The sequence below is a fragment of the Augochlora pura genome, chromosome 5 (genome assembly GCF_028453695.1).
Source record: "Augochlora pura isolate Apur16 chromosome 5, APUR_v2.2.1, whole genome shotgun sequence".
NCBI classification, from domain to species: domain Eukaryota; kingdom Metazoa; phylum Arthropoda; class Insecta; order Hymenoptera; family Halictidae; genus Augochlora; species Augochlora pura.
The window spans coordinates 651,623-667,113 of NC_135776.1; the positions used below are offsets into that span (position 1 = coordinate 651,623).

Below are 15,491 nucleotides of genomic sequence, written 5' to 3' on the forward strand. Positions count from 1 at the left end.
ACGAGCATGCACACTGACAAATCATATACATGTGCCAAATGTTTGAATATTTATTCGTTTGAAGAAAAAAAAAACGAGGTACAAAAAGCGACGTTGAGGTGTGTGTACAAAGGCGGAAGAAAAAAAAGGATATTACATGAATTATATACAAACGGTAAAAATTACAAAAAAAATCAGACTACACTACATACATCTAAATCTATGGCGTGTAAATAATATAGGTAGGTGCTAAGGGATTCTAAGAAGTAATTCTAATGCGCAATGACAATGCCTTGTTCAGTGGATGAGCTTTGCGGTTCTTCCAAGTAATACCATAAATAGATGTTAGTGTTAAATAAATAACGATGCGAATCACGGATTGTATATGCATTTACAGACATAATTCTATTGAAACTGGAAAGTTTTTCCTCGCGCGAGAAAGAAAGCGTAAATTTGCATATAGATCCGCGGTCAAGCAATAATTAATAATATTTATAATTTTTTTTTAGATGCGCTTGCTTGCAGTGCGTGTGATAAACATGTGCTGAAGCATACGTTCTTATTTCTTGTGCGGGTGGAAAAGTATATTTCAGTACATATAATCCTTGCGAACCTATCACCTTGCCTTACTTAAGTGAGATATGTAATTTTAGTTTGCATTAAATATATATATATATGTGTGTGTAAGCATAACCACAACCATAACTGCAAGGTACAATGTGAATCTCATCAGTCTATGTACAAATATACGTTATTCCATTTAAAAAAGCAATCGCTAACACATAAAAATCATTTGTACGCTGAATCTAATAAGCATGCATAACATAATCAAATAATAGTCAAAACAAGAAGCACCCGTTTACAAGATATATATATATACATCTAGGAATTTGAAATTATCGCAGATATAAAAAAAAATACTGGTATGTACACGGTGTTCAGCCTATCTGTATATGACATTTCATTTCTCTTTCCACGTATAAAGTCGTCTATAAAATAATATCTTCCGTATCAGGTTCTGCAGCATATCGAACGACGATCGATTTCACAATCTTTTCAGCAAAATGAATTTAACTACGTATTTTAAGTTAAAAAAAACAGCTGCCTCGCAAAATACTTCTATGTAATTAACAAAAAGGAGTCTAGATTGAACACCTTACAATTGAAAAGTGTAGCTCGTATAATTACATTTCATAGTTCTATGTACAAAAGTACGTGACAAACTACCAACGTGTATTAAGTAAAGAAGTGCTGTAATACTCATGTAAATACACTAACGTAAATCGTTTCTCTTATAGTTTTTGTCAGAAGTGACCGAGATCCATTGAGATTCCAGCTCGCTATGATAACAAGTTTCAATGGTACATCTTACGTAAATGAATTAAACTTATTCATGTTCTTTTAGAATTAAAACAATGAACGTGTTATCTCTATGAAGTTCCTTGTATGAATTTTGTTCTCTCTCTATAGTTTGAAATAATCATATTCTTTTCTGTACCCTTTTGATTCTGCTTACTGAATATGGTATGCAAATGTAAAGAGATCCAAACGAAGAAAGAAAAATAGGGTAAAAAGAATTTTAATCACCACACTGTCAAATGCAGAATGAGTACAACTTAGCTTACTTAGGCCGTCGATTATCCCGATCTTCTAGAGTTTCCTCCAAATCTTCTAGACCTTCGTTTTCATCGAGCTGTGCCCACGATTTTAATTCATCCCGCGTTAATGTAGCAATTTTCTTCTCTAAATACACATAATAATAATTAACAAATGAGCATATTGTGAACACGATTTTGAAAACAGTCAAAAATTAATATTCACCTTCTTCCTGTTTCATCTTCTCTACTTCGTCTTGACTGAGGAAGCTGAATACTTTGTCTAAAATAAGAAACAAGAATGATTTAATATTCCCATTCCATACGGTGGGTTAATCGAATGCTTCAGTCAATATCAAACCTGTTTTAGGGGAAGGCTTCAAATGTTCCTCCATGGCACTTTCAAACAATTTCTTCTTATCGCTAACCGACATTTTCACTAACGGTGGGGTTGGCGACGTTGTTGGCGAAAGCTGCATTTTAAAATACTATGTTATCAACAGAGACCAATAAATTTCTCTAAACAATATCAAACAGTTTCAACAGAAGTGCATGCATTAATCTTATTTGCTACAGTGTATCGTCTCATTCTAATGTTAACAACCGACAATGTGTCACCCCATACTACCACCTGTTACATGCTTGGTAATGCATAGATAACTCCCAGTATATACCTAAGTGTTACAATGTTGCTTTAAGAGATATCAATGGAATTATCTCATTAAAAAAACTGTTCAATCTTTGACACTGTAAAGTTCATCATAATAAAAACAATTCCATTGGTTGCTCTTGTTGTGGCGAGTGTGGTGTCGAATACAATGAGAGATTCAATGCCTGAAACGTACCAGCATTCTCACTGCTGTGTGTCGAGTAAAAATATTTTGTTAGCGCTAGTTAAACATGCTTGTTGCACCCACCTCAACCTGAATATTCCCACCAACAGAGCGTGCGTTCTGTCGTTTGCTAAAGGAGGTCGAAGTGCCAAGATGCCTCGCGAATTCGGGAGCAGTCAGAGGCGTTGGAGGAAGTTTGAAACGCATGGGAGTCTCTATGGGATTCTGATAAGAAACCCTTTTCTGAGAAGAGACTCCGCTCGGCAGAGGAGGATCGGTGGGAAAAGATTCAGATATGAGTTTCTCATGCGGAGAGGAAGCTTGTTTCTCTTTGGTTCTAATGGGAGGACTATGGTCGGTAGTCTCTTTAGAAATAGGAGGAAGATCAGCGAAGGTAATGCTACGTTTTGGTATAGAACTTTTTTTCCTTGGCGAAGGTAAGGTAGCAGAGACTGCAGACTTGCTTGTTGGATAATCCACTGGTGTCACAGTTCTTTCTTTCCTTAGCGACTGAGTAAATAACACCAAGAATTACATTAGTAATATTAACGACACGCCTAATGAATAACTAATTTGTACAAGAAAAATCTAAGCGATGGTAAAACTACGTTATTACGCTGTTGAAGCTCAAACTTCTGCGTTAATAAATTTGCCACGGTTCTCTTCTAACTCTGCGAAGGACTAGCGATTATACTTTAAAAACAGATTTATTTTCAGTACTACATTTCATACAAAATCTATATCAGAATGAAAAATGAATCAGTTTTGAACTTATTTATGCAACCATCTTTTTTCTTTTGTTTTTTCTTGCCCTTTTTACCATCTATACATTCAGTATTATATCAATTGTACTATTATTGCAACAATTCATGCAGCTTCGCGCATAATCTTGTTTGTTTATTCCCTTCCTTTATTCTTTATAAAGTTACTTCACATTTGTACCCTATCTTCATTCCTCCACAACTGTATCAATGCATCTCAAGAAATTCTGAAATGACGCTACTACGGATGAACCCTTTCTCCAAATAACTGCGCGACCGATTAACAGGAACTGTGTGTGATCTCTTTCTGCGTCATTAAATATGAACATGAAAAAACGTACTTTTCCCGCAGTTAATAATAATTATATGATAAAGATAATAATAATATATATATATATTTATATATAACTATTTTCAGAAGAACCTGGCGCATTGACACATCCGTCGAATAATAAAGCACTGCATGTATCTTTCGTGATTACGTCGGTCAACTGGAACTTCAACATTAACATTTTTTAATATTTTTCTTTCTTTTCTTCAATTTTCTTTTTTTAGTTAGATAAATACTATCTTACTCTCGTACTTTGTAATAATATATAAACATCTGGTCCATTAGATTTATGTCAACATGTAACATTTATAGAAAATTTGTAGAATACAGTACATTGATTTATATTTCAATAATGATATGAGTTTACTGCAGCCAGTGACCATTCAATGAGTGCTAGCATTTGTAACTCAGAAAGTATGCTAGACGTATAGACACCTTATCAAATGATAATTTCACGTCTTTGCGGACGTTTCGTTCACCTTTCTTAGTTCAACTGTACAACTTTATATAATAAGGTAAGTAATTAAAACCAAATTTTCTTGAGTACCAACACTTCTTCTTCCTCTTCTTCTTCTTTCAGTACCATTTTCACTTCAAATTATATTATATAAAATAATGTAAAAAGGACATTTATTTCTCTATAACGTAAACTCTTAATCTCTCAGCTGCTGTGCCATGTATCACAAAAGGGAACATTAACAACAATGAACTATTTCTTGCGTGGAATGTAAGTCTCAGGTATATTAGATATAGTAACGGTTTAAAAGTACATTAATATACTACAACTTGACATTCACGCATTCAAGATACCATTACTCGCATCAGTGAGTATACAAAAATTGAGATAATATCTGTAAAGAGTGTTCTTCTCTAACAAATATCCAAAGTCAATTTAATTGATTATGCGTAGCCTCAACTGTGTGAGTAACAATACCAACTGTCCAATATCATCGTAGTTCCCCTTTTTTTTTTGGTAACTGTTACTGTAGTACCCAATAGAAGTTTACATAATATTCTTTTAAGCTCAATACATTTTACAACAGTCATCCGTCGTACATATTTTTCTAACATTTTTCATCAGATAGACTGCAAAACAATTCTAAGAATCAATGTACAAATATAGCTAAAAAATATCCGTTAAACACGCGGGAACGTTTATGTCTATTCGACTTCTGTCTACCTATCACAGAAATATTTTCTCTCATGTTCTTCATCTTTCAACCGATATGATATATATACATACATATATATATATATCATATATTCACAAACGAAAGAGGCAACGATATACATACATACATATATGTACACGAGAGTTTTGTAGCTAAGGAAGATATATCACATTTTCTGTGACGATCGATAATCTTATCCCTTATCTCGGGCCAAAAGCAAGAAACCAATCACAGAACCAATCCAGCCAGTCAGCGTGTTCGCAATAATACACTTAACATTATAATGGCAGTTTCAGTAACAAACGGAGTAACGATAGTTAAAATTGTATAATAGTGATGCCCATGGAACGCAATAAACAATGATTATATGCAAGGTTAAAGGGTCTTCCTACTTTAGCTCAAAAAAGTCAGTCTAGAACTTGCAACTCACCTCCGACAGACATTTTCATTTGTTTCTTGCGTTTCAATCTCTAATCTCATCGATATAGTACCATCTGGGAGGAGTTAATGAAATACTGAATTATGAAGTCGCGATTCTAGTTTCATATGGAACAAGAATTTGGAAGAATAGTAGAGTTTCTCTTGTAGTAGGGCGAATTTAAACGTGAAATGGTACTAAGATGTAAATGATTTCGTATTTTTCAACACAGTATAGTAGAAAGACCTCTTAACGATATGACTATTCCTTAGGATAATTTATTATAGCACAGTCCTGCGGATTCAGAGGTATGGACGTAGACACAGGGGAAATGAGTAGAGGGTCGAACGACTCACTCCTGTTAGAGGGCAGCCAAAGTAGCGCTATCACCTTCCACTGTCTGTAAACATGTGAAATATCTCTTGTTTTGCTGCTCAGGAGAGCATGCGACGCTAAAGAACACTGACAAAATGTACACTTTCATGCGTCACATATGAACAAATAAGTAACGAGTCTTGTGTGTAAAACGTTACACGATACAGGGAAAATAATACGAGATTTGGTTCTAGCGATGAAGAATCGGGAGAAACTGAACTAACATTTATTGCGAGTGTGAATTCAACGTGTAGTTGAAGAGCTAATATATCTCGGTGTTTCTTTCAAGATAACTGCACTCATCCTCTCTTTTTCTTTATCGTTTTTTCAATTCTTATTATTCGATGCATTATGAACACATAGATCGATAGATTTTAATGAGAAGTAACAAAATACATTTAGATGAGAAAACTACTACTTGTTCATGCTTACGCGGAACACGTATAGAGATGCCACAAATGCATAATTTACAGTCCATTGGTGTGGGATAGAATTGTTGATACTATGAGTTGTTGAGGAAGAAGCTGAGAGTTATAATTGGTGCCATTGTACTATAATAATTTTATAAGGCTCGCTTTCGTAGAATGAAATATTTTAACGTGTCCCTCCTTTTGTCCTAATGCCATTAATAAAGAGTGTAATCATTTCTGTTAATAAATTATACATATATGTATCCGCAGCATACACGCGCATTCACAGTATGATGAGATCAATGTATGTTATCTAGTTGTTAATCAAATATAAGGGTCATGCACTCTCCTTGGAACCAAACTTAAAATAAAATGCAACACCAATAATTGATTTACTAAGAAAATATAAAATATTAACGAGAGAAAAAAAGGAAATCAGTTCTACAAAATAAAAATTGAATTTTGAGAACACGTCAAGCACCTACGTACAGAGATTACGTACATATTACAAATACATCTTTTAAAAAAAAAATAATATCAGATGAAAACCATCTAAGCATATTCTAAATTTGAAACTATAAACTCAAAATACTATATTCGCATAAACCACGACGACCTGTTAGTAAAATTAACCATTGCTTCAATATTAATCGATGCTATCAATACCATGCACATAATATATATTTCAGTATAAAATATCAAAGCTACTTACATTTGTATTTTGTGGTGCTAAAGTGTGTTTACTCATCACAATTGTAGTTGTTTTGAGATCCTTTGTGCCACCCGGTGATTTTGGTGGCACCATGTCCACAGGACTATTTGATTTGCTGACTAATGATTCAGCTGCTCTTACTACGTCTAATACCTAGGCAATTAAATCATGTTAATAATTAATTTTCCACCAACTTGTTTCATTCACTTCATATACGCGAGAACAAAACTTTTACTTTTTCAGGTGTAGATTTTTCTCTTTGCTCGATCAGAGCACGCTCCCTCTCTTCTTGCTCCCACGCAACAAGTTCTGCCTTCATTTCCTGTTCCTGTCTAAGAGTTGCTGCCTCTTCGTCATCTCGATCCAAGCTGGACACACTCTGCGATAAAGATTTATTGCCATCCGCTGTGGGATCCTTTGAGTCTCTGGACGACTTCGACTCTTTTGATTCCCTTCCGTCTGTCATCGGGAAATGAGGCTCAACCTCGCCCTTGTCATATCCTTTACAAACTACTAGCGTGATCGTGTTTCCTGAACACCGAAGTATGTTTACTGCTTCCTGGTGGGTCGCACCCAATAATGACGTACCATTCACCTCTAACAGTCTCATCCCCACCTGTAATTATCAACGGTATAGAAACCGGCAAATTAATAACAGGTAGACTCATAAAAAATATTACCTTCAGTCTTCCGTCTCTTTTAGCTGCACCACCGGAATTAATTTTAGATATAAAAACTCCTTCATCCGTGTGATCAAGGGGATTACCCTTTTGTCCTCTGAGCCCACCTTTGATGTGCATACCGAGCTTCTCGCCTGGCTCTTTTGTGATGATCAATTCCTAAAATTTAGAAAACAGTGAGCATTGACTCGTTACAGGTATACGGGGCGGTCCGATTACCCGTAGCAGCTAATTTAAGAGAACCTTTATCTATTGGCTCATAAATATCAGCTACACGCAATCGAACAGCTTGTACACCTGTTAGTTTAATTCGCAAACGAGTAGTATATTACAACTGCTATTTAAATGGCAATTAGAAAGTTCTATGTTATCTCAGCCTAAGCATAAAAGCGTTTGTTCGTGATTCGGTGGTAAGCTTGCTTGCAAAAGCTAAACTGAAGGAATAAACGCAACACCGAGAAATCAAAAACATAGGTCAAGTAAATTGAGTACTTACTGTCACAGGGATGTACTCTATTTCGACCAGCTTGTGGGATAAATTATAGACAATGGCATTAAGTGTAGTAATCGATGAGAATGAAGCACCGAGTGCCACTATTTTGCAGACAGTCAAAACCGATTGGTTAACAGAAAAATATATTTGTCTATCAGTGTCTAATAAATTTAAAGTGCATGTGAAAAATCAATAGACTTTGCTCTATTTTCGTTTCATCTAACTATGATTATTATTCAGCCTACATTTTCAAATATAGAACACGAAACTGTTCGTCGTTTAACTTGAAATTTTGATATCCGTATGAAGCTGTGATACACAGTACACATTCCTTGTGAATTCGTGGTCTATAGAATTGCACTCTGAAGCGTGTACGAACTATAGAAGCCCTCTCATAGTTAAAAAGCAGAACTGTTGTGCAATGTTAGCAAGCGTTAAATAGACCTATTAAAAATATAATTACCTGATAATTGTCTGGTAATGGATCGTGTTGAACAGTAAGCACGATTTGATCTCCCGGCCGTAGAAGTTCCATTACAGCTTCTTGGTGCGTCGCTTTTGTTACATCTGTACCGTTGACTTTTAATATTCTATCGCCCATTCTTAACTTCCCTGACTTTGCAGCTATACCGCCAGGAACGACCTAATTAAAAAGCAAATTAGTACATGCTGATACGAATGAAAAATTCTCATACTTACATGAGATATAAAAATTCCAGGTTCCTTTGCACCAAACGGTGTGCAAGAATGATCCGTACCTCCAATGATACTGAATCCTAGAGATCCTTCTTTGACAAGGACTACATCCTGAATAATTAAAGTATCAGTATATGAATCACTTGGACGAATCGTTTTCACAGTAGAATCATATTTTATGAATTTTGTATTGAAATTAAATATGATAATGACGATTACAATGGATTAGTTCGAAAGAATATTCTAGAATTCTAGAACGAATGGAGTAAAAAAAGGATTGTAATTTTATACAATTTTGTAAACTGTATTTACATGCATATTGGTTCAGCCTGTGAGAGAGGTAGAAGAGGAGAATATACTTAGTTTATACTACTTACCTATTTCCATGCCAGAGGATAAGCAATCAGTATCAAACAAACAAAACATCCCATGTAACCAAGTCTCTAACAAATCTTTTTAACACATCAAAATGATACCAATCAATTTAGCATGCAATAGGAACACAACTTTTAAGAATAAATTAATAGAAATCATTTATAAAACAATTTTCAATCTCTCAACCAATTTTCTCAATGAAATCAAATTTTAGTAAAACGTTCTACTGGATCTCATTTCACATGATAACGAAAGTAATCAAAAATTATAATTTTTCCTTTTTATCCATGCAAAACAATGCAGACCGCATTACCACCAATGTTTTCAATTGTTTGGAACAAACAATGAGATATTCTTTGGGAAAATTCCTGCCATCGTCGTAACTGAATCTCGCAATTAACAACCCGAGAGGTACAATCCAATTGAACAACATTTTACCATTATCGTGTTTATCATCCAAGCATGGAAATAAGTTATTGAACTGCACATGTTAGTATTGATGTTTTTTTCTTGAAGATGTGCGTGTTATTTCCATATTAAAAATAAAAATAATTCCGATAAAGATCGTGAACCACATATTATAATCAAATGTGTCTGTGAATTCTTTTAACCGAAAGTTTAAAAATTTAAAGAAAAACAATCCCCAAACTGCATAGTACGATAGAACTCATGCATCTAACTACCAAGCACATACCTCGATGATCACCGGTTGTACCAACTGGTTGTCGGTCACTCTAGTAACGACGGTCTCGGTGAGAGTGCTCTTTGTGATGGTCTCAGTAACTTTACCAAGTGTGGTGGGAGCCGGAGGAAAGTTAACGTCTCCGGGTAAATTATCAGGCTGCTTTATTGTCACTGTCACGATAGGGCCTTGATGGAAATCTGGCGATGGCGAGGATGTGGGAGGACGTAGGAAATGAGCGGGAATCATAGCCTGAAATTCTTCGTTGGTGATTGGCTTCGGTACCTGTATGTCCTCCTGAGGCGAGGTCGGCCTAGGCTCTGTGGTGGACGTGGGCGACGTGCTCGAGGCCGTAATCGTCGGCTGTGAAATGCTATGCCTCGGGGCGGGTTGTGGATGAGGTTGGCTATTTGTTGGGCTTGGCGATATCGAAGAGGCATGCTTAATATTCCCTGAATCTGTGACACCGTTCATTTTCGGCACTTCAGTGGTCTCGATTCTCATAGGCGGCGGTGTCTTCGCTGTGGGGCTAGGCGACAGAGCTCTATCGGCATCGATGGAACGCCTTATAGTGTAGCCTGGCCTATTTGCTATGTAACTATTGGCATTGTACAACCCGGTGTATGGTTTCGGTGCACCAATCACGCGCGGCGATTTTTCCGAGGGTGTTACCACTATGGTCGCGTTTGCCTGGGAAAGCGGAATCTCCCGCTCGACTACCAGGCGAACGAATCTCTCCAGGCCTGTCAACAGAGTCACCGCCTGCTCGTGTTTAGCACCTTTCATCTCCACTCCATTTATCTGGAAGAGACAAATCATTCAGATACCAGAAATCGGTAATGTGTTAACCATGCGAAGTCAGATTGTCGCCTCAAACGCCAATGTTTTTAAATATTATTTCTAGCGTTTGGGAGACTTAAGTGTGCAGTATTAATTTAGGATTAAAAAGGGGTAAACTCACAGATATTACTTTATCTCCAACCAACAGTTTACCATCCTTCTGTGCTACACCGCCATCCGTTATTCTCGAGATGTATATTGCCTAAAAATTGCACAAACATTTTAAAAATATGAATACAGAAAAGTGTATTATAACATGATAGGATATTAATTATTTGCCCCTTACATCGCTATTATCTTTTAACGGCGGGGAACCTTCTCCGCCAGCAATACTGAATCCCAGGCCATTCTGATCCCGTATCAATGTTGTATGAACAAGAACCGACACCATTGGTTCGCTACCTGATTTGACAGGCGGTAGAGGTTCCGGAATTTTCTTGGACTAATTAAAGAAACAAGTAATATTATTATTATTAGAATGTATGAATTGATACGTTTGCAAGCTCATCGGCCAACATTGTACATATACCTTAATTCCATCGTGGGGTAAAGAAGCGTCGCCATTTTCTAAATTATGCGGTAAGCCTGTAGATGATACGTGAGAGGTTGCGCTTGGAGCTCTGCTTGTGCTCAGACTAGAGCACACCGAGTCCTTCCTCGACGATGTCTGTGGAACGACACCATAGAAAATGTTAGATATCCAACGGGGAATGTACATCTCTAAATATAGTACCTGTTCGTACGGCGGTACTATCCTTGTCACTTCTCTTTGAACTACTAGTACAAGAACATTTCCGCATGCTTTTAGAACTTCTACAGCGTCATAGTGGCCTACGTTCACTACTGAAACTCCATTTACAGATAACACTTTATCCTCTACTTCCAAACCTGCTAAATCTGCGGGTCCACCTGAAAATATTGAATCGTGTTCGTGTGAGAATGTTAAATCAAATGAACGACGTTCGTTTTTATTGAGTTCTATGGACTGAACGTAGTTTACCTTCGGTAACTCTGGAAATAAAAATGCCTTCGTCGTCACCCTTGAAAGGGGTTGAACCGATACCACCGGCTATTGACAGTCCAAGACCGCCCGTTGTTCTCTCGATATGAATTTCATATTGTTCTTCTCGTACTTCTATCGTCGGCTCAGCGTCAGATGTCGCACCTGTACAAAAACTCAATTTACTTCAATGTCCAAAGCGGAATTAATTTCGCGTGTCTATCGCTTTGTCGATTGATCCGTAACTTTTCCTTTTCCTTACGTAACATCTGTACTTCCTAGGCATTTTTAAAACTGATATCGGCATAAACAATATCACGCAACACCGAGGCGTTTTCTTTTTTCAAAACGCGATCACCGAGTAATTCTGCACGCCAGAACAGATTTGCCACAACTATGAAGTAGATTGATAATCACACGGGAGATAAGATAGTTGATAAAAAAAGCAGAGTATCTTATCGTCGAATTTCTGTTTGCCGTTGATGATTAAAGGGGCGATGGCGTCAGTTCGCAAGAGTTAGACACTCGATGTGGTTCATAAGTAACAAATTTACCGAGATCTTTATGAAATTATTTGAAAAATGTTTCTGCAATGGATGGTTGTTCTCCGAGTCTAATTATTTTACCTTGACTATGAGTGTCGTAAATTTCAGTAGATTCTGTTGGTGCGGGTGTGGGTGCTGGAGCGTCGTCCGGTTTCTTCATAAGTGCCTGTCACATATTAAAAACGTCAACGTAAATACACCGTTATTGCCACGCTTAATCAGTGAAAATTTCTGTTTTAGATGACTAAGCATACCTGCGCAATAATCGAGGCAACTTTGTCCTTGTCCACGGCTGTATGAATGCGTTTATTTTTTAAGTGATGCGGAGTATCTCTACGATGAAGTCTATTCGGCCTGTTCGCATCGCCAGTAGCTTCGTAATCGGTACCTTCGGCTATTGAAAATTCTACGTGTCTCTGTCCCTCCTCGCTTCCGGACTCGTCATCTTCCTTATCATTCCTATCCTTCGATTCTGATATAGAACCATCGTTTCTCATTTCCTGCAGAGAGAATACCAATTGTACAATAAATAAATCAATAAACTGGCCTCACTGATGCAACTATTATTTACCATGTTTGACTCTGTAGCATATTGATTAGGAATCACTTCTGGCTCGACGTTCGACTGAATGTCCCCGCTTTCCGCTCCAGGTACATTTTGTGTTTGTTCATTTTCTACTGATTTAGGTTTCGCTGGCTCCTGTTCTACGGCATCTAGATCCAATTCGTTGGCTTGTGCAAATATATCGTTCTCGGCTTTATCCAGGCCGAACGTCTGAGACACGTCCTGAAAAACGATCTCTACATTAGAGTGAGCGATATAGGGAAGACAGTCTAAAGTCTCATGCGAAGATTACCTGTTCGTCAGTTGATGCTGACCGGCTATCGCTCTTCCCTTTACTGAATAGTTTATGAGCTTTGGCTTTCAGTTCTTTCGGATGCGGCGTGTTCTGCCGCACAAACGGTGTCTGAAATGATGATAAAACGATGTTCTATGAGCGTGCCGGTGATAGAATGAAAATTCGCTTGGTTCTGGGTGTGAATAAGACACTTTGGTTTCGTTTTCAGTTGATGTTATTCTCATACAACGAATCATAGAAATAAGTACGTCTCCAACACATCAGATACCCCAGCAGCGCCCGAAACTTGGATCTAACGAATCTAGGAGCGCTAATTAGCATGTTGCTCACCTCCTTATCAGTTTCCGGAGCTTCGTCCGTGAACTTAACCGAATGGGTTCTCGATGCTTCTTTTTCTTGCCAACCCTCGTCATCGCTACTGCGAAAATCGCCGGCCTCGATAGCTGTAAAGATATGCAATGATTACACATCAAATATACACGCGTACACGTAACCATAACGCAAGAGAATCGATGCACTAACCATCGGGATGGACTTCTAATTGTGGCAGCAGGAAACAGGTTAACACTTCCTGTTCCGTTTCCTCATCGATATCGGTTTGGAACTTGAGCATCGGCTGAGCTTGATTCTCGCTTAACCATACCGCCTTTAGGCTTAGATTGATTAAGGAATATGGCAAGTATTGTAATCTGCAAGAGAGGAACGTTGTTAACACATGTTTAAGCAACACAAACAAAGAAACGGTGGCCATCAATTTCAAGAAGAATCACGTACTTGTTACCGGATACGTCCAGGACATGCAGAGCTGTGCACTGTCCAATTTCGGACGGAAGATATTGCAATTTGTTGTTCCTTAAAAATAGTACACCCAACTTCTTCAAGTTCCCTGGAAATAAAACATGAATTTCGCATTCTGCTAGGAACGATTTTCTGAAATCTAATCCACCGAATTTTCCTTACCAATTTCCGAGGGCAACGACTTCAACTTATTTTCATCGACATTCAAATTATTTAAATTATGAAGTCTCCCTATAGTTACAGGCAGTTCTAATAGATAGTTTATAGTAAGAATTAATTCCTGCAGATTCTCGCACCTGAAGAACGAGAAGATATCGTTAAATCTTTCTTTTTAATTTCGTGGAAAAAACTTTTGAGAACGAGAGATACAATGATACTTGTCTCACCTGCCTATATTCGAATTTAAAGTAGATAGCCTATTCTGATCAACCTTGAGAATGGTAAGCTTTTTAAGCTGTCCCAGGCCGTCAGGTAACTTCTCGATAATGTTCTGCGACAAATACAGGTCCGTTAACGACTCCAGGCCACCGATCTCCTCCGGCAGGTCTTCCAGACGGTTCTCGGAGACGTCCAGGCACGCTAACGTCTTCAATTCGCCGATCTCCGGCGGCAAGTGTTGCAACCCGTTATGATCCAACCATAATTCTTGCAACGCCGGCAAGTTTCCTATGTGCGGCGACTGAAATAGAAGCAAGAAGATGTCGATAGAGATCCCTCTCGTAGAACATTTAATTCATTATTTCCTTGACACAGGAAACACCTAGCTGGTCGCAATGACTGGTTTCTACCACGTTAATTTCTCAAGCTGCATTTACACTGTTCGTTCTTTCTATATAAATTCACAAGAAACCCGGGCTACCAAACAATCTCTTATCCTCAAATACAAGTCCTCAACTACGAAATGTTATTACTAATTGTGGAAGTACAGATCTGAACTGGGTCATTTCGACTCCGCAGCTAGTTCCAGTATTAGAACTCGTTGTACCAGTTCGTCGATCTCATTGTAGCCAAGATCCAGCCGCTCCAATTTATAAAGTTGCGACAGCGATTCCGGCAACGATTTCAGATAGTTCTCCCTGAGCTCCAACGACTGCAACGCCTCCAGACTGTGAACAACAACGAGAACAAGCGCGGGGCGAGAGAGCCGAATCAGCATCGTGACAATCGAATTCGATTAAACAATCGCAGAACGTAATTATAGGGTCTCGTTACCATCCGATGTCAGACGGCAGATTCGCTAGGGACATGTCATTGAGTCCTAGAACGGTTAGATTCCTCAGTTGCACGAAGCCTGCCGGGAGCCTGGAGGAGAAAACATACGGATTCGTGAAACGTGCGTTTTCCTATTTTACGCGCCGGAAAGAAACTTTAAGAATTACGAAATAACTCACCTCAATATTGGATTGCTGCTGAAGTCCGCGACCTGCAAAGCCCGTAGATTCTTGATGTTCTCGGGAATATCTTCTATATCTGCAACAAACAAAAATAAATCGTCTCCATCGATTTCGGTCGCGAGCAGATGGCGCCGCAGATTATGTTTATTTATTTGATCATTTTATAAAGTCATCGACTTGCAATTCGCCGGGTATCGATTCCACGATGAAGCTATAATCGCGTGATGATTTCGTCCGGAGAATTTCTATCAACGAATACGAACGAGCTATGCGGCGACCCTAATCGCTCTCTCCAGCGATCGAGAAAAACTCTCTCTCCCCATTCTGCAGCTTTATTCATTAAATTCCTGTGCCTCGCAGGGAACGCTGGAATGCGGTGTGATCTCATACAACAGCAGCAGCGCGTCCTGCATTCTTATGCAATGGCGGTGTTTAGGCCGGGCATTTTTTTCTCGAAACCATTCGTCATCTGTTGCCAAAGCGACAAACGCGGCTTCCTGTAATGAGTTAATCGCTGCATTTTCGTTGCGTGATTAATTACG

General features: G+C 38.2%; 1 protein-coding gene across 4 annotated transcripts in view; it reads right to left on the reverse strand.

Moving 5' to 3' along the window:
* Window positions 1–15,491, reverse strand: part of Scrib (scribble planar cell polarity protein) — a 38,436-nt gene that overhangs the window by 4,487 nt on the left and 18,458 nt on the right. The window contains exons 2-28 of one of the 4 annotated variants that reach the window (XM_078181655.1): window positions 15,213–15,446; window positions 14,947–15,025; window positions 14,768–14,857; window positions 14,541–14,661; window positions 13,942–14,234; window positions 13,718–13,851; window positions 13,532–13,643; window positions 13,280–13,446; window positions 13,088–13,200; window positions 12,755–12,865; window positions 12,469–12,684; window positions 12,152–12,397; window positions 11,979–12,063; window positions 11,353–11,517; window positions 10,882–11,261; window positions 10,639–10,794; window positions 10,474–10,554; window positions 9,525–10,313; window positions 8,459–8,566; window positions 8,223–8,402; window positions 7,267–7,425; window positions 6,822–7,202; window positions 6,587–6,739; window positions 2,492–2,917; window positions 1,936–2,047; window positions 1,801–1,857; window positions 1,605–1,722 (exon numbers count right to left, since the gene is read on the reverse strand). In XM_078181655.1, coding sequence (XP_078037781.1) covers window positions 1,605–1,722; window positions 1,801–1,857; window positions 1,936–2,047; window positions 2,492–2,917; window positions 6,587–6,739; window positions 6,822–7,202; window positions 7,267–7,425; window positions 8,223–8,402; window positions 8,459–8,566; window positions 9,525–10,313; window positions 10,474–10,554; window positions 10,639–10,794; window positions 10,882–11,261; window positions 11,353–11,517; window positions 11,979–12,063; window positions 12,152–12,397; window positions 12,469–12,684; window positions 12,755–12,865; window positions 13,088–13,200; window positions 13,280–13,446; window positions 13,532–13,643; window positions 13,718–13,851; window positions 13,942–14,234; window positions 14,541–14,661; window positions 14,768–14,802 — 4,898 coding nt within the window. In that variant the 5' untranslated portion in view covers window positions 14,803–14,857; window positions 14,947–15,025; window positions 15,213–15,446. Of the gene's footprint in view, window positions 1–1,604; window positions 1,723–1,800; window positions 1,858–1,935; window positions 2,048–2,491; window positions 2,918–6,586; window positions 6,740–6,821; window positions 7,203–7,266; window positions 7,426–8,222; window positions 8,403–8,458; window positions 8,567–9,524; window positions 10,314–10,473; window positions 10,555–10,638; window positions 10,795–10,881; window positions 11,262–11,352; window positions 11,518–11,978; window positions 12,064–12,151; window positions 12,398–12,468; window positions 12,685–12,754; window positions 12,866–13,087; window positions 13,201–13,279; window positions 13,447–13,531; window positions 13,644–13,717; window positions 13,852–13,941; window positions 14,235–14,540; window positions 14,662–14,767; window positions 14,858–14,946; window positions 15,026–15,130; window positions 15,447–15,491 lie in introns of all 4 variants that reach the window. The other 3 variants (XM_078181654.1, XM_078181653.1, XM_078181652.1) reach the window with 3 other exon arrangements.